The sequence below is a fragment of the Canis aureus genome, chromosome 7, assembly GCF_053574225.1.
Source record: "Canis aureus isolate CA01 chromosome 7, VMU_Caureus_v.1.0, whole genome shotgun sequence".
Lineage (NCBI taxonomy): Eukaryota > Metazoa > Chordata > Mammalia > Carnivora > Canidae > Canis > Canis aureus.
In genome coordinates this window covers 7,923,051-7,941,412 of record NC_135617.1, presented here as the reverse complement: position 1 = coordinate 7,941,412, position 18,362 = coordinate 7,923,051, and the positions used below count along the sequence as shown (strand labels likewise).

General features: G+C 41.4%; 2 protein-coding genes and 1 long non-coding RNA gene across 10 annotated transcripts in view; 1 reads left to right on the top strand and 2 right to left on the bottom strand.

Moving 5' to 3' along the window:
- The window catches only part of PDSS2 (decaprenyl diphosphate synthase subunit 2), a 251,517-nt gene extending 247,386 nt beyond the window's left edge, over positions 1–4,131 (bottom strand). For 2 of the 7 annotated variants that reach the window (XR_013382914.1, XM_077902889.1), the window contains exon 1: positions 3,507–4,129. Coding sequence is in view for 4 of the 7 variants with exons in the window: in XM_077902889.1 (XP_077759015.1) it covers positions 3,507–3,802 (296 nt within the window). In the remaining 3 variants the exon portion in view is untranslated. Of the gene's footprint in view, positions 1–3,506 lie in introns of all 7 variants that reach the window. The other 5 variants (XM_077902890.1, XM_077902891.1, XM_077902892.1 and 2 more) reach the window with 4 other exon arrangements.
- A 402-nt stretch (positions 4,132–4,533) lies between these two features.
- LOC144317042 (uncharacterized) overlaps positions 4,534–18,362 on the top strand; it is a 20,753-nt gene continuing 6,924 nt past the window's right edge. The window contains exons 1-3 of one of the 2 annotated variants that reach the window (XR_013382916.1): positions 4,534–4,835; positions 5,237–5,281; positions 6,600–6,713. This is a non-coding gene — a long non-coding RNA (uncharacterized LOC144317042). Of the gene's footprint in view, positions 5,282–6,599; positions 6,714–18,362 lie in introns of both variants that reach the window. The other variant, XR_013382915.1, reaches the window with a different exon arrangement.
- LOC144317041 (uncharacterized) overlaps positions 7,980–18,362 on the bottom strand; it is a 26,311-nt gene continuing 15,928 nt past the window's right edge. Inside the window, exon 3 of the mRNA XM_077902896.1 lies at positions 7,980–9,135. Coding sequence (XP_077759022.1) covers positions 9,007–9,135 — 129 coding nt within the window. The 3' untranslated portion in view covers positions 7,980–9,006. The remainder of the gene's footprint in view (positions 9,136–18,362) is intronic.

Here is an 18,362-nt window from a genome sequence, read left to right as displayed (position 1 = left end):
AATTCATATATGTTACCATAACATTTTTGCTGTTTTGTTCCTCTCCACTTCTTTCACTGTAGTATGGTACTGGGTATGTGGGGCAGGCTACAACCAGGAAATTTTTAGAGCCATTATTCTTACAAGCTTTCATCTAGTATATCTCTGGCTGCTTCAGAAGGGATCTTCTCCAACACCCCACCTGATTTTCTGGCAACTAAGTAGATGAATTACAATCCTCAGAATATAACACAATAATAAGGCCTTTTCCAGCTCTGCCATTTCCACTTCAGTGTTTTATTATAAAGACTATAATATGCGCAATGCAATGTACTACTACAAACTCTACCACTAACACTACAATTCCCACCACACAGTGAACCCCGCTATGTGATTAGCAAAAACTAAGAAACTTCAGGGTTCTAGCACTGTGAGAACATGGTGTAACCTGAACTCAGACGCTGCTCACGAGAGTATCAGCTGGTACAATCACTTTGGAAAACAATTTGCTATTATTTACTAAAACTGAACATGTGCATACACTCTTGCATCTATTCTCTCAAGACAAGTACACCTGGAAACTTGTAAGCACGTTCACAACATTTTTTCATAACACAAAAATGCAAACCACCTAAATGCGGATTGAAAGATGACTACGGCATAGTCACATGATAGGATTTCATACAACAGTGAAAAACTAATCAAGTACAATTAAACACAACATATATAAGTCTTAGGAACAATTGCAAATAAAAAAGTAAGCATAGCAGACTGCAAGCAACAAGCTACCATATTTGTAAATTTCAAAAGTGAGATTTTAATATGTTATTAATTAGAGAAACACCAATATTTTTAAAAAGGAAGAATAAACACAGAATCCAGTACACAGGGAGTCAGGGACATGGACTGGGGAGTACAGATAATTTCAAAAGGATTGGTAGTTATAGTTTTTAAATTGGATAGTAAGCTCATTCATTACTAAGCTTTAAAACATTTAAGTACGTGTCTGTGTGTGTTGACTGTATATCATCTAAAAATCTACAGAGAATTAATATTCCAGCTACAGGACAAGTGTAGCCCACTCATAAGATGACATTTCTGATCCTGGAAACAATGCCAACAAGTAAAATCACTTTATTATTGCTATTTGGTAACTTCTGTAGTAACAAAGAAATGACAGTTGTGTCATAAAAAATTATCGCAAGGGTGTGAGCAAGGGAAGTGGGAGTAGCTATAAAAGGGCAATGGAGGGGATGCTGTAGTGATAGAAATGTTCTGCATCTTGACCATATCAATGTCAATAATCTACCTGTGATACTGTACCATAGTTGTGCAAGACGTTACCATAGGAAGAAACTGGGTAAAGGGTACATTGGAGGGCAGCTCCGGTGGCTCAGCAGTTTAGCGCCGCCTTCAGCCCAGGGTGTGATATTGGAGACCCAGGATGGAGTCCCACGTCCGGCTCCCTGCATGGAGCCTGCTTCTCCCTCTGCTTGTGTCTCTGCCTCTCTCTCTCTCTGTGCCTCTCATGAATAAATAAATAAAATCTTAAAAAAAAAGGGGGGGTACACTTGATCTCTGTATTATTTCTTCCAACACTATGTGAATCTACAATACCTCAAAATAAAAGTTTAATTTAAAAAAAAAACAGGTGGGGTGCCTGGGTGGCTCAGTTGGTTTAGCATCTGCCTTCAGCTCGGGACATGATCTCAGGGTCCTGGGATCAAGCCCCATGTGGGGCTCCCTGCTCAGTGGGGAGTCTGCTTCTCCCTCTCCCTCTGCCCTTCCCCCAGGCTCATGCTCACTTGCATGCTCTCTCTTTCAAATAAATAAATAAAATCTTTAAAGAAGAAAACATGAAAAAAAAAGATAATTTTTATCTAGGGTTTCTTTACCTTGGTACATTAATTCTTCATTGTAGGGGCTGTGCTGGGCATAATAGGGTGTTTACAGCATCCCTGGTCTCTACCTACTAAATACCAGGGCATGCCCCAGTTATGACATCTCCATATACTACCAAATGTTCCCGAAGGGGCAAAATTGCCCCATCTGAGAACTACAGCTCTATTTACAAAATCAAAGAAGAGCTGTGGAAGCGTTCCCAGTTTAAGGAGACAAAAGAGACATGACAACTAACAGTAATATGTGATCCTAGCCTAGATCCTGTACTAGAAAGAATACTATAAAGAACATTTCTGGGTCAATTAAGAAATCAGGAATATCAATAGTAGATTAATAAAAGTATTGTAGCAATATTAAATGTGCTTAAATTGATTACTATAAAGAATATTGCTATGTTGGGGCACCTGAGTGGCTCAGTGGTTGAGCATCTGCCTTTGGCCCAGGGCATGATCCTGGGGTCCCGGGATTGAGTCCCCGCATGGGGCTCCCCGCTGGGAGCCTGCTTCTCCCTCTGCCTGTGTCTCTGCCTCCCTCTCCGTGTCTCTCATGAATAAATCAAATCTTAAAAAAAAAAAAAAAAAAAAGAATATTCCTATGCTTAGGAAATACATGATGTATCTAGGCATAAAGGACCATGATGTATGTAATCTACTCTCAAATGATTCATTAAAAATGTACTTTACATGTATATGTAAATTGTATGTATATATGTATAGGATAGGAGAATGTATAGGTATATATGTATATATATGTGTAGGATATGTATAGGATAGGCGAATCAATCAGGTGTGTTACTACTTTTATTCTTGCAACTTTTCAGTATGCTTGAAATCATTTACAAACAAAAAGGAGTTTTGCTTGTTTGTTTTTACTGGAAGCATACATTGTGGTCTTGAAATCCTAATGGCAAGTTTCACAGAAGTCCAGCATAAAGTGATAAAAATCCCAAGAGGATAGCGACCGACCTGCCTTAAGCCTGGGATACTCGTTGTAAAGAACTGCCTACCTTCGGCATTATCTCCCCCACGCCATTCTTTCTGGAGGAGACCCCTGGAACAGTGCGGAACGGAAAAATCAGTCTTTTTAAAAGACTATTTCTAGGGGCAGCCCGGGTGGCTCAACCCAGGGCGTGATCCTGGAGTCCCAGGATCGAGTCCCACGTCGGGCTCCCTGCATGGAGCCTGCTTCTCCCTCTGCCCGTGTCTCTGCCTCTCTCTCTCTCTCTGTTCCTCATGAATAAATAAATAAAATCTTAAAAAACAAAACAAAACAAAAAGACCATTTCTAGAAAAGTGACTCAAACCCACATCCCTGCTCGATTTCTCTACAATTCACCGAGGCATCTTTGCTCCTGATTAATGAAGGAGCAGAAATGCGAAAAGAAGTACAGGTGTCTCTCGAAAGAAAACCACTTATCCGCTCGGCTGGGCAGGTGGAGGAAGAAAGTTAAGGTAAGTGGAATCGAGGGGAGACAACATCGAATGTCTAGGAGAGCGAAGGAAAGGGGAAAAAAAAAAAAAGATAAGAAGTAAGCAGGGAGCCCGTCTGAGCGCGGCGGGCAGTGAGCGTGAGCCAGGAAGCAGGCCTCGAGGGGCGCGAGTGCGTCGGGGGCAGAGGTAGCTCACCTGGCCGTGGTAAGCAGAGGGTGCTGGGTCCCCACCAGCTTCCGCACCTGCAAAGCGATGTTGCTGAGCTCGTCGCTCAGCAGGCAGCGGAGGCTCATGAAGGACGTGGGGTAGCCCACAATCTTCTCCGCCTCTGACACCACTTGGTTCCAGTGGGCCGGGGACCTAGAGGGCCGCTCACGCCCGGAGCCCACCGAGGAGACGGGACCGAGCGCCGGGAACCGCCACAACCGACGCGGGGGACCCGACGCCCCAAGATAACCGGGCAAGCGCAACAGCAGCTTCCGAAGGCTCATAGTTTGAGTCTGGGAGTGTCAGGGACTTGAGGGGGGCGGAGGTGGGAGACGGGGAGGTGTCCGGAGGTGGCGCGGGGAAGAAACCGGGGGCAGAGGAGGAACCTGCAGGAACTAGCAGGAAGCGGCAACTCTTGAGCCTCCCGTGAGTTCCGGGAACCGTGACCAGAAGCGAACGTTCGCGGCAGCTTCCCAGCGCTTCGGGCTGCACGAACAGTCTGAACTCAGCACTGCCCCCCGGCCATCTGAGTACCAAAAAAAAAAAAAAAAAAACCACAGCAGCCTCCTAAATGGGGGGCGCCATATTGGCGAGGCGGAATACGGTCTGTCGTAAAGACAGAGGCGGGCAGTTCAAGAGAGAAGGATGTTCCTCGCTTTACGGCGCGGTCGTGAGCGCTCCGAAAGGGGCGGGGCTTCGGAGGAGAACTCCGGAAGGCGAAGGGGGTGTAGGGCGGGAGCTTAAGCTCCTCCCACTCCGCTCTGCACCCAAAATTGGGAAGACGTGGGGTTCCCGGGAGTGGGGTCGCGTGGGGGCGCGGGGGCGCTGCGGAGTGGTGCTTGGGCCGCGGCGGTTCCTCAAGGGCATGCCCGCTCACCGAGTGCGCGCGGGAAGATGCATGTGACGGGCGAGGGTCGGGGTGCGAGGGCGTGGGGCGGAGGTGCGGGCCCTCCGGGGGCGCGCAGGGCGGCGCGGGTCCGGGAGCTGCGGGCCTCCCGCCGCTCGGCAACCGGACGCCACGTCTGGGCGCGGGGCCCTCAGTCCCCAACCAGACGACAGGTGGCGTGGCCCCGCAGAAAGGGCCCTTTTCCCCCCAAGGAATGCCCTCGATCGACCTTTGTCTAGCACCTGCCGGTCCTCGGGCCCCTGCCAGGGCGCAGGGAGGCCCCGCGCCCGGCCCCCCCCCCCTCTCTCTCTCTTTTTTCTTTGCAAGGACACGCGCGGTTTGCCACCCAGGATTCAAAAACTAGTGCTTTTCACCGACAGCAGCTCATTTCGTAGCTCTTCTGCATCCTCAAAACCACTCCCGTGAAAGAGGTAGGGCCAGTATTTCAACCTGGTCTGGTGTGAGGAGACCGAGGCACGTCCACGTCGTGTAGATTGGCAAAGGCCACACCAGACAGGCATGTTATCCCCAGGCTATCTGGTTCCCGAATCCCATGCTCGGAACCACAGCTTTTTGAATTTTTTTTTTTTTTAAGATTTTATTTATTTATTCATGAGAGATCCAGAGAGAGAGAGAGAGAGGCAGAGACACAGGCAGAGGGAGAGGGAGAAGCAGGCTCCATGCAGGGAGCCCAACGCAGGACTGGATCCCGGGTCTCCGGGGTCACGCCCTGGGTCACAGGCTGCACTAAACTGCTGAGCCCCCCGGGCCGCCCCAGAACCACCGCTTTATGCTAAGTAACCAGCTACAACCACTCTGCTCTTCATTGCAGGAGATGTGGTTATCATTCAAGTGATGCCGCCTTTTCTTTTTTCAGGTATGTCTAGTATCCTGCCCCTTGTCGCATCACCCAAAAGAAGTATTAAAAAAAAAACAACAACAACCCTTGTTAGGGGTGCCTGGTGCCTCAGTGGGTCAGGTGGTGTTCGGGGAATCCCGGGATCCAGCCCAGCCCCCGGCTCCCCACTGAGAGTGGAGTCTGCTTCTCCCTCTCCATCTGCCGTCCCCGTCCCTTGCTTGGGCTCGCGAATAAATACATAAATCCGTGTTAATAATGAAGGATATGTTACCCAGTTTTACATTCTTAAAAATAGCTTCAACTTTCAATTTTTTTTTTGAAAGATTTTATGTATTTATTCATGAGAGACACACAGAGAGAGGCAGAGACCCAGGCAGAGGGAGAGGCAGGCTCCATGCAGGGAGCCAGACGCAGGACTCGATCCCAGGACCCCGGCTGGGGTCACAACCTGAGTCAAAGGCAGAGAGGCCTGAGTCAAAGGCAGAGAGGCTCAACCGCGGAGCCTCCCAGGCGCCCCTAAAATGCTTTCAAATTTATGATTGATATTTTTAAAATTAGTATCATACACAATACTGGGCTAGACTCTGGCTGGCTACATATAAAAATTCAGACTTCAAAAAAGGGCGAATTAAAGAGTAATTATTCACTTTAAAGAAAGATGCTTTTCTCTACAAATGTTTTAGTCTCAGACTCCCTTTGAATGGCAAATTTTCCTTGTGATTTTAAAAAATGCGATTTTATTTCCAAAAATTCAGTTTAGGCATAACTTTTCAGGGGTACATTTTAGATGAATTATGCTTGTTGTAAGTGTTAAACGCAGTCTTTGCCCACAAAATAAGTAAGGCAAGCTGAAGTTGAAAATAATTCCTGTGGAAGAGATAACAAACTCCTGGCAATAAAATTCAGCTCTGTTCTAGATGAAAATAAACGTGGAGAGTGAGATACCTTACTATTTCAAAAAGTTCCAAGGCCTGAGCTTCTGGGTTATCCAAGGTGAAAGAAGTCATGAAAAAATGAAGAGAGATAAAGACTGAATGTGATAGATTGTGCACCTGAGGCTGTTTCTTCAAAATCATGGAACCTTAAGACCAACTTTCCATGCAATTTTCTTAATACCAATTCACAGCATGTACTTTAATTTCTCCACAGAAGCCAAATGCATTATTCTCTGGTCATACTCTATTAACCAAGTTTTTGATTATTCATGGGACTTTGGTCCCATTTTACTTTAAATAATCAGCACTTTCCTTTATACTTACAGTTAAAAGGTTGCATTATACCTAATGATAATCAGTTTTTAGAAGGTTAAAATGGTATTTATTCTTTAATCTTCCAGATAAATATATAACTCCTTGGAGTCTTTCTGACTACAGAGATTTCTGAGTTGATTGTGACTTTTGGAGGAGCAGGGAGAGAAAGTATCTGTGACTCCGTCATTCTTCTGCCACTGGTAATAGTCATTTTGCAGATGTCTGTGAATATGTGCACAAAGAAAGAATATAGCAGGGGTTCTCAACCTTGGTTCTACTGACATTTGAGGGCATCGAAGTCTTTGTTTTGGAGGGAGGGCTATCCTGTGTGTGGTAGGATGTTTAGCATCATCCCTGACTTCTGCTCACTATAAGCCAGCAGTACCCCTGTCCAGGTTGTGACAAGCCAGTGTGTCTCAGGACAGTGCCAAGTATCTCCTGGGAGCAAAATCACCCATGGGAATATAGGGAAATGGGAAATGCTGAAAACAAACAAAACCAAAACAAACGAACAAGAAACAAGTATTATTGATGGCATGGACTCCCACAAAGTTAGCAAAAGAAGAGGTCCTGGGTATGAGTACCCCTACGAGTTAAAGTGGTGACTTCACAATCTGGAAACTTTCAGCCATACACAGGGACTTCTCCATCTCCTTGGATTTGGGGGTGTTTGGGAGATAGCAAGCTGACAAAATATAGTCATTGTTCCTCCTCCACTTTTCTCAGGATCCTGACATTGGTAAAGTACCAGTAGATTTCATTTACTGTCCTCTCTGCATTCTGCTGACCTTAGAAACAAGTGAAGTTAGGGGATGCCTGGATGACTCAGATGGTTAAGCATCTACCTCGGGCTTAGGTCATGATCCTGGGATTGAGTCCCACATAGTACTCCCTGCTCAGTGGGGAGTCTGTATCTCCCTCTGCCTCTCCCCCTGCTTCTGCTTTCTCTCTCTCTCTCTTAAATGAATAAATAAAAATCTTTAAAGGAAAGAAACAAGTAAAATTATATTTAATGTCCTTTTCTTTGGCTGGAAACCTAAACCAGCCTTTGGAAGTACAAGGTCTTAACAAGAATGATGTATGCTTTGGGCTTTGGCATTTCCATGGTTAGGTGAGTAGAAATAGATAGGGACACGGCAGCCATCCTCTTTCTACCACCCTCAACACAATCACCCATTATTTATGCTAAGACAATTCCGCCAAAAGCAGTTGAAAAGCACTGTGGCATATTTTGGGGGAGAATGACAAAAGGAGGCAAGTAATGAGATTATCAACAACCCAAGAGTTTGACCATCTTACTAGGCTGCAGACTGTGGAGAACAGGGACAGCACATATCACCAGTGAGATTGTAAAATAGTTCATAGCATCTATGGAAGGAAATTTGATCATCCCTAGGAAAATTACATATGCATTTATACTTTGACCCAGAAATCCCAATTCTAGGAACTCTTTCCAAAATACAAAATGTATGCACAAGGTTATTTATTGCAATATTATTTGTAATTGCAAAAGATTAGAAATAAACCAAACAACCACAAGTAGGGAAGTGGTTAAGTAAACTGGAGTAGATCCATATAGTGAAACACACTGTGTAATTCTGAAAAAGAGTGAAGAGCATCTTTACACTGATGTAACATGAGCTCCAGAACATGGGTTAGCTTTAAAACAATAACAGCAACAACAACACCAAAAAAAAAAAAAAAAAAAGGAATGAGTCCTTTAGAGGCATGGCAGATTTCAGGTCTGGGACGAGAAATGTACATGATGAGCCTGGGACACCCTGTTGTGCCAGAAATCAGGGAATCTATAGTCCAAAGTCTAATGGGTCAGGGCAAAGGAACCAAGGGATCAGCATAGAGGAGGTCCCAGTAGCTGAAAAAGGGACAATCTGAACATCAAAACAGAATAAGAATTACAAGTGATTGAAATTCACTGATGATGTGTAAATCCTTGAGCTCATTATGAGACATAACAAGGACAATACTCTGAATATTTCCAATATCATGAAAGAATTGAACATTTATCCTGCCATCCTGTAGGAAGCATATTTAGTGGTGTCTTAGTCTGGCTTACCCCCTTGAAAACTGAGCCTGAGACAAAGGCTTACTTTTAGGTAGTTTATTTTGGATTGTGATCTCAGGAAGCAGCAGTTGATGACTAGGGATTGTGAACCAGAGGAGATCTAATACGGGGGTGTCTCTGAGTTAGTCATCACTATGGGCAATGAAGCCCTGTGCCTGCTGGGGCTCTTTGAGTTGCCACATAGAATATACTTCATAATTGTCAGCTTGATGCAAGAGAGGAGCCGTTGTTGACCAGCTCCCAGCTCCTGTTGGTCCAAATTTCCCCTTTGGGGCATTAATCCCCTTACACTTCTAAGCTGCCATGAGAGTGCCAGGCACATATCCCACCCTCATGGAGTCAGAGGACCTCAGGGAGCAGAATGTGACATGTGCGCAGTGCATATGTGGAGAAATGCTGTCGGGTTACCCCTACAGGAAGCAGGTTACTTCAGTAATGGCTCTAGCGAGAGGCAGGCTGAGAGGACGTGAAACAGGGAACAAGTCACTTCTAATAGACAGTCCAAGTTGATGAGGGGAGGCTCTTCCTAATAATTCCATCTAATAAAAGAGAAAGAAAAGATAGGATTAAGAAATCACCATATTGTGATTCCTCATGGAATAATCAAGTCAGGCAACAATTATCAAAAGATGAGAGGCTGATGGGAAAGAGCAGAAGAGCAGCGGAGACATCACTTGCAACCACTAACTGATCTCAGCAACACTAGGCATGGGGGGTCCACACAGCTGTGCCTTCTGATGAGGTGCATTGTGAAGTACACAGCACCACCTAGGAAATATTTTTGCCAAAATAGTTGAATCTAAATCTCATAAAGCTGGTAGGTCTAACTTCCAATTTTCTGGAAATATAGAAGGGAATGGAAGTTCTTAAAAGAACTTCACAAGGAAACAGACTAATCCAGCTGACTTGACTGGGTTTCTTCAACAAGACAAGGGGATAAGATGAGATCCCCTTGGGGGATCCTTGGAGTCCTTGGAAAAGGACTCCTGTAGATTGAGATTTTGAGAGGCTCACAAACCAAGTGTTATTTGGATCTTGATTCTAACAAACCAACTGTGAAAAGTAAATTAGGAGGCAATTAAGGAAATTTGAATTATAGTTTTGGTGTATTAGATATCACAAAGGAATCCTTAATCTTATGTGTATGTCTATTAGAGATTTTCTGTATTTTTAAGTAAAGCATACTAAAGTATATATAGAGAAAACAATACAATGTCAGGAATTTTCTCTAAGACACTTCTGGAGGGAAAAAAACAGATAAAGCAAGTATGCTGAAATCTACAAAATTGTTGATTCTGGATAATGAGTATATGGCATTCATTACACTATTCTATTTTGTATATGTTTGAATATTTTCATAATAAAATACTTTTAGGGTAGCCCCGGTAGCTCAGCGGTTTAGCGCCGCCTTCAGCCCAGGGCATGATCCTGGAGACCTGGGATTGAGTCCCACGTTGGGCTCCCTGCTTGGAGCCTGCTTCTGCCTCTGCCTATGTCTCTGCCTCTCTCTCTCTCTCTCATAAAAACATAATATCTTTAAAAAAATAAAATACTTTTAAAGAGGCAAGTAAATATCTTCATTCTTTTTTAAAAATGAAAGCAAATCCAATGACTTCCGTGAAGTCATGAAGCTGGAAAGCCGTGGAGGTAAAAAAGCTCAAACTCACTCCTTCCCATGTCCTATTATCTTCAGAATTGAATGCACTTACTTATTTATTCATTTATTTTCTAACCTCAAGTGCAGGTAATTGCTTCTTGACCCACTTTTATCAATGGTCCATACATTGTGTTTTTTTATTCTATTGTGGTGGTAAACAGCCTCCAGATGGTGCTCAGTGATCCCTACACCTGGTGTTGTCCCGTTCCACATTGTCTTACGGTGATCGATAGCATTTGGAAGAAGTGATGGTGTGTCACTTCTGATACTAGTTTTATAAAAGACGTTGCAGCTTGGGCTCTCTCTTGCTCATGCTCTCTCCCTCCATTCCTCTTTACCTTTTTACACCCCTCACCCCCACCCCACACACATTACTTGCTCTGAGAGAAGCCATGCCATGAATAGTTCTATGGAGAGGCCCATGTGATGAAGAACTGAGCCTCGTGCCAACAACCATGTGCATGAGCTATCTTGGAAGTGGGTCCTCCAGCTCCTTCAGATACTGTAGCCCTGACTCATAGCTTGATTATAACCTCATGGGAGACCCTGAGCCAAAACCGCCCAACTAGGATGTGTATAGATTCCTGACCCTCAAAACTTTGTAAAATAACAAATGTTATTAATTTGCTAAGCTATGGGATAATTGGTTATACTGTAATGAATAACTAACACAATGATCTGACGATCTTTATGTAACACAACACATACAGGGAGCCCATCACCAACACAGGAACTAGAATTGTCAGTGTGGACTTCTCCATCCTGTTCTCCTTTCTCAACCCAAAGTTATCTTGATCTGGAATCTTGTATTTATCATTCTCTATTTATCTATTATCTCTATTTATCATGGTTTTTATAAAAATAAGTTAATATATGCATATCTTGAAAGTATTTATATATTTTTGTCATTTTTTTATCTTGAAAAGAGATTCCATGCTAAATGTAATTTCCTGTGACCTCTTTTCTTTGCTCAACATTATTTTATTGAGATTCACCCATTCAGTGTATATAGTGGCAGTTTATTTATTTTGATTGCTATAATATCCATTGAGTGAATATATCCACACTTCATCCACTCTCCTGTCAATAGACATTTGGATTGCTTCCAGATTTTTTTTCTATTACAGCAATGTTGTCATGAAGAGGTTTTACAAATGCCTCCAGGTTTATATGTCGAGAGTTTTATATATAGCATTGGAATGACTGGGTTGTAGGGTACATGAATATTCCACTTCAATAGTTAATGTCAAATAGCTTCCTAAGGTGGCTTTATCAATCCACATTTCTACTAGCTGTTTATGAGAGATCTTGTTGATCACATGCTCTCAACACTTGATATTGTTAGCCTTGTTAAAATTTCCAACAACAGGTATAAAATAGAATCTCATTACAGTATGGATCTGCATTCCCCTCTTCACTATGAAGACTACTGAATGCCCTTTCCCTCTTACACATGAGTCCTCAAAGATAATGTGGGAAAGTATATATGACTACAATACTTCATTGTAATTTTTCTTTGGGGTTTAATTTTTTACTTCTTCCCTTTTTAGATCCCCACTCCCTGTGTACACAATAGCCCTTTCTTGCTATCTCCTTTTAATGTTCCAAGTGTTTGACCTTAGAACAACTGCAGTTAGGGAGGAAATAGACCAAGACCTACTCTCCTTTTTTCCTAGTTTCTCTCTCTATAGGGCAGCAATGTGGAATTGACTAACAAGGGTGCTAGTTAATTTCACACTAGGATTAGCTCAACAGGGGAAGAACTTGGTCTTTTTCTATTACAAAGGCTCTTTCCAGGAGACTATTTTCTTTTAAGAACTTGGAATGGGGATCCCTGGGTGGCGCAGCAGTTTGGCGCCTGCCTTTGGCCCAGGGCGCGATCCTGGAGACCCGGGATCGAATCCCACATCAGGCTCCCAGTGCATGCATGGAGCCTGCTTCTCCCTCTGCCTGTGTCTCTGCCTCTCTCTCTCTCTCTGTGACTATCATAAATAAATTAAAAAAAAAAAAAAAAAAAAGAACTTGGAATGACCAAAAAAAAAAAAAAAAAATCAGCTAAGAAGGTTTTTACTTGAACATAGATGGCATTATAAAAGGTTAACAATCTGGGTTCTGCAGCTCTGTCCTGAATAACTGTATGGTCATAGGCTAGTCATTAACCTTTACGAGATTAAAAGTATTAATTTGTTAACAAAAATAGATGGTCTTTTGGGTCCAGTTAAGCATCAAAATCTTTTTATTCCATGAATGAAATTAACTAGTAGACTAATCTGATCCTTATGATCATTTCATTCTCTTGGTCTCTCACTCAACCAACGTGATTGATCTTGGCATTGACATAGATTGAAACTTGAGGTCCATAGGAAGATTTCAGGGAGGGCCCTGTTGTTCTTTAATTGTTTTGTTTGCCACTGCATCTGCATTCTTAGTACAGTGTCTGCTGAAGAATAGACACCACATAAATATTTGTCGGTCAGTTGAATGAATAATGAATGGATGTACTACTTTATTCTTTATTCCCATGGTCACTCTACCATCACACTCAAATTCAGAAGTTATTTGAGTTGTATTTGGTTTGTCATAAGTTCAAGAAGCCCAGGCTAAAGAATATCTCCATGACTACAAGTTGAGCTAGCTCTCCATTGCTATTTAAGCATTTCTTATGATGACGAAAAATCACCACAACCAATCAAAATCTCTGGGCTTAAGGACCAGGCATCAGTATTTTTCAAATACTCCTTGGGGGATTCTAATGTGCAGCCAGGGTTGAGAATTACTTCTCTAGAAAAATTATAGTCTAGTCTTTTCCTATTATTTTGTGTTAGTTCTGTCTCTTTTACTCCCCTTCTCTCTCTCTCTCTCTCTCTTTCTTTCTTTCTTTCTTTCTTTCTTTCTTTCTTTCTTTCTTTCTTCTTTCTTTCTTTCTTTCTTTCCTTTCTTTTCTTTCTTTCTTTCTTTCTTTCTTTCTTTCTTTCTTTCTTTCTTTCTTTCTTTCTTTCTTTCTTTCTTTCTTTCTTCTTTCCTTCTCTAGAAGAAATTCATAGGTCAGACTTCATTCCCTAGGGTTAGAGAAATTCTGACAGAATTATATGTATAGATGGGACGCCTGGGTGGCTCAGTGGTTGGGCATCTGCCTTCAGTGCAGGGCATGATCCCGGGGTCCTGGGATGGAGTTCCACATCAGGGTCCCTGTGAGGAGCCTGCTTCTCCCTCTGCCTGTGTCTCTGCCTTTCTGTTTCTCATGAATAAATAAATAAAATCTTAAAAAAAAGAATTGTATGTATAGAAAACCCCTCGTTTTGTTGCATATAATGCATAAACAGATAACATCAGGTAAAAGGGAGTCAGGACACACTGCATTTATTATATGTATAAAGATTGACAACCTCAGACTATAGAGTTGGTAAAGCATTTTGTCAGTAACTGCTGTCCTATTGTAATAAATATCTTAAACTATCTGAAAATGTTTCCTCTGTCTTAAGATATAGGTTTTTTCCCTAAAATTGGAAAATATTGGGCAGCCCGGGTGGATCAGCGGTTTAGCACCTGCCTTCAGCCCAGGGCGTTATCTTGGAGACCCGGAATCGAGTCCCACATCGGGCTCCCTGCATGGAGACTGCTTCTCCCTCTGCCTGTGTCTCTGCCTCTTTCTCTCTCTCTCTCTCTCTCTCTCTCTGTCTCTCATGAATAAATAAATAAAATATTTATTTTTAAAAAAAGGAAAATATTTCATTCAGAGATGGATGTACCTAAGGGTGAACAATTAAATCAGCATGGTCAGTTAATTCAGAGAAATCACTTCACAAATTTACTGATAAAATTCAATCAAGTCATTCTTTTCATAAATTCAATGACCAATTCAGTAAAATAAGTGAGTTTAAAGCCCTTTGTAGACTCACAGCAATTCCTTTCTAGAAATAACCATTAAAAGTCCCCCAAATTAAAGTCACCAGATTCTAAGGCTATTTTGATGTAGCCCATAGATGAATCAACTTTTGCCAAATAAAGACAATGGGTCTGAACAGAAAGATTGAAAAAGAGAGAGCAAGGAGGCTTCCATTATTAACCTTGGCAATATAGAAGCAGGGACATCAACTTGCTGGGCTGAAAAGAATTTACAAAAGACCATCTGAGAAGATCAGGTAATTAAGAAAAATCATGTAAGGTCATTTCCCAGAAGCTGACACCCAATTAAGAGAGATGTCATTGTCAACTACTATAGTGTCAGAGCGGTTTCTCAAAATTAATCCTGGTTTAAATCAATCAGAAGAGCTTGCGGTGATGTTTTCTGTTCTTTGAAATCATGCCACTAGCATCTGTAATAAATATGTTTGAATATTATAGGGCTGGTATGACTACATTGCGAGTAATAGGTTTGAAGTGCATGACAAAATAAAAGGAGTCAATCCCTGTATTTTTCTAAGAATAAAAGAGTCACAGTCTCAGAAGTCTAAACAAAGAACAAATCTACAAGACTTTTTCCATGGAGAGTGACAAAACTCCTTGTTTAAGTGATCAGACACAGGAGCCAGACACCGTGAATTCATATCCCAACTTTACTATAAACCAGTAGTACAACATTGGGCAAATTATGTAATTTAGTCTCAGTACTGTGGTTTTCTTATGTGTCACATGGAAAGAACAATAATACCTATATCATTGGGTAACTTTTTTATTTTTAAAGATTTTATTTATTTATTCATGAGCTACACACAGAGAGGCAGAGGGAGAAGCGGGCTCCCTGCAGAGAGCCCGATGTGGGACTCGATCCTGGGATCACAACCTGAGCCCAAGGCAGACATTCAACCACTGAGCCACCCAGGCACCTTCAATGGGTAATTTTTAATAATAGCATGAGTTCATAAACATACTTATATCAGCACCTGGCACATAGTAAGCTTACAACACGACCTCCCATCATTCTCCACGATGAAACTGTAGGTCCTCATAACTTCAAATCACTTAAAAAAATACAGATATAAAGTGCTTTTACTCTTTTTATTTCTAGGAGAACAACTGTTTTTAATTCTAGAACAAATTGTACAATTTGCCTACTTAGGGTAAGCATGTATATATATACAAAAGACAATTGAAATGCTATGTTATTTGTGTATACTGTGGTGATGCAGTTTTAAGGACATTCTGAATTATATGGCTTAGAACTTATTTTATTTTAAAAATTGATTCACCGTTGAAGACATCTTTTTTTTTAAAAAGATTTTATTTATTTATTAATGAGAGACACACAGAGAAGTAGGCTCCTTGCAGGAAGCCTGACATGGGACTCGATCCCAGGACCCAGGGATCACAACCTGAGCCAAAGTCAGACACTCAACCACTGAGCCACCCAGGTGTCCCTGAAGACATCTTCTGAGTTTGACTTTTCTTAAATTGCAAACTCCCTGAAAACAGAGGTGGTGTCACCTCCTTCTCCTTCCTCAGAGGAGGTAAACCAGCCTTTGCTTCATTACCAAGAGTTTTTTTTTTTTTTTTTTAGATTTTTACTTATTTATTTTTGTGAGAGAGCACCAGTGGGGATGGGGTAGAGGGAGAAGCTGACTCCCCACTGAGCAGGGAACCCCATACGGAGCTCCATCCCTGAACCTTGAGATCATGACCTGAGCTGAAGGCAGACACTGAATGGACTGAGCCACTCAGGTGCCCTGAGTTAGACTTTATTATAGTCATCTTTTTGTGGTGTTTTTAAATGAGTATTTTATTTTCTTTTTGCTTTTTTATTATAGTGTTTAAACTTCACACAAAAGTAGAAAAAAAATAAGATAGTGAGCTTCTATGTACATATTATCCAGTTTTGGAAATTACCAACATTTTGTACTTCCCTTCCCAATAAAGCCAAAGTATTTTGAAGCAAATCTCAGATATCATATTATTTTGCCTGTAAATATTTCCAAATTTGTTTATAAGAAATAAAATTTTCCATTTTTTAAAAAAGTAACTATAATGCAATTGCGCCTAACAGAATTTCCAAAATTCTTAATATTCAAATTGTCTCAAAAATGTTTTTATATAGTTGATATGCCTAAATCAAGATCCAATCAAGGTGAAATGCATTGCTTAAGTTGTAAGTGTTTGATTTTAGATTTTGGAAGATGTTTTAGCTTTATACTTCTTCTAGAAGGAAATGAATGACCACAGCTGCAATTTGAGTGAAATCATCATAACAGAGTAGAGAAATCTAGAGTAAGAAATGGAGCCCTCACAATAGGTTTGGGTTTTACTTTTAATACTGACCTAGGGACCTATTTCATGACATTAGATTCTTTTGCTACTGTAGAAAGAAGAAAGATTATCATTTTCAAGTACGTGTTTTATAGGAAGCATGCGGAGTTCAAAAACTGTGGACATTGCAAGGCACTAAAGCTGCATGAACTGGTCAACATTTCAATCTTTGAAGTTCCCTGGGTGTAGAACTCCCTTTTGCTTCTCATCTCACCAGACTCTCTCTTCTCTTCCTAACAAATTTTTCCAAGGAATTTGTTTGTGATAATGTACCTCAGTTCTCACGTTTTATAATCATGCCTCAGTGGTTTTCTTTCTACCCAGCATATTTGAGTGTCTTAAAGCTTAAACTAATGCTTTTATTGGGGCGCCTGGGTGGCTCAGTCAGTTAAGGGTCTGCCTTTGGCTCAGGTCATGATCTCAGGGTCCTGGGGTGGAGTCCCACATGGGGTTCCCGGCTTAGTCGGGATTCTGCTTCTCCCTCTGCCTCTACCTCTCCCCCCTACTTGTGCACTCTCTCTCTCTCTCTCACTCAAATAAACAAAATCTTTAAAAAAAAATAACGTTTTTATTGGACTTTATTTTTTTAAATGTTGATTTAGCATGACTGCCATTAATATGCCAAAGTGTCTTTACAAGGAGATTCTCTATAATTACTTTATAGGTTACTCAGAATTATCAGAATAAATGAGATTTCCCTTTCAAAGGAGGTGGGTAGGAAATAAGTAACAAAGGTAGTATTTAAATAGATAAAATTTTAACATATTTATATGGTGGGGGGATCTAAAAATAAACAAACCCACAGGCATGGATTTCTATAATATAACCTCCTGCAGCTATGAAAGCTAATGAGAAAATCATCTTTATTGATTAGGATCTCAAAATAGTCACAGTCTTTGATCTTACATACTTCTTTTCCTCAGGTCCCATTTATTATTGTAAAATTACCACTGCTTCTATATCTCCCTTTGTAATACTTTCTGGAGTCTGGTTTTGCAAAACTATACAGAGTGATAGTTAAGATTCTAGGCTCTGGAATTAGGCTGGATTCATATTTGGCTTCATGATTTCCTAGGTGTATGGCTTTGGGTAAGTCACTTAACTTTTCTGTACTTTGATTTATTTGTCTGTAAATGGGTGTAAAATACCTATATACCTACCTTATTCTATTTGATTATAATTCAGAAATGTTCACTCCCATCTCTCCTGGGGTAGAGTATTTTTACCTCCCTATTAATGTTGGTCATGGGTCATGGGGTATGGGGACAGTGTACCAGTTCCAAACCTGGCATCATGTATTTTTACTTCCCATCTTGTACTCCTCCCATCACCATGAGAAGAACATGCCTCAGCTAGCTGTTCTTTCCAGAATGACAAGAGGCATATGGAGCAAATCTGAACCTAACACATGCCCTGGAGCCAAGTCTCCCCTGTCCATAGCCTGAAGCAGAGCCGTGCAACAGAGTTAAGCCTGGATCACCCAAGCAGACTGATGAGAAAGATAATAAATCCCTGTTGCTAAAGGTTGCTAGGTTTTGGGGTGGCCTGTTACAAAGCATTTTTTGCAGCAATAGCTAACTAATACATAAGACTATAATGAGGAGCAAGTGAGATACTTTATGTTAGTCCGTTAGCCTAGTGCTAGCCATATAGTCAGTGCTCTGCTCAATTAATGTTCACTATTATTATTATAATCATTGTCATGACTATTACTATTATTTTTTCTGGATAGAAATATCCAAGTTATAGATTATGATTAATTTATAATGCAGTATTAGACCATGAACAGTGAGCAGGACAGATAGAGGAGAAAGTCCTTTGGGCTAGAAGTCAAAAAAATATAAGACGTAGCAGGGGAATAGGGACAGG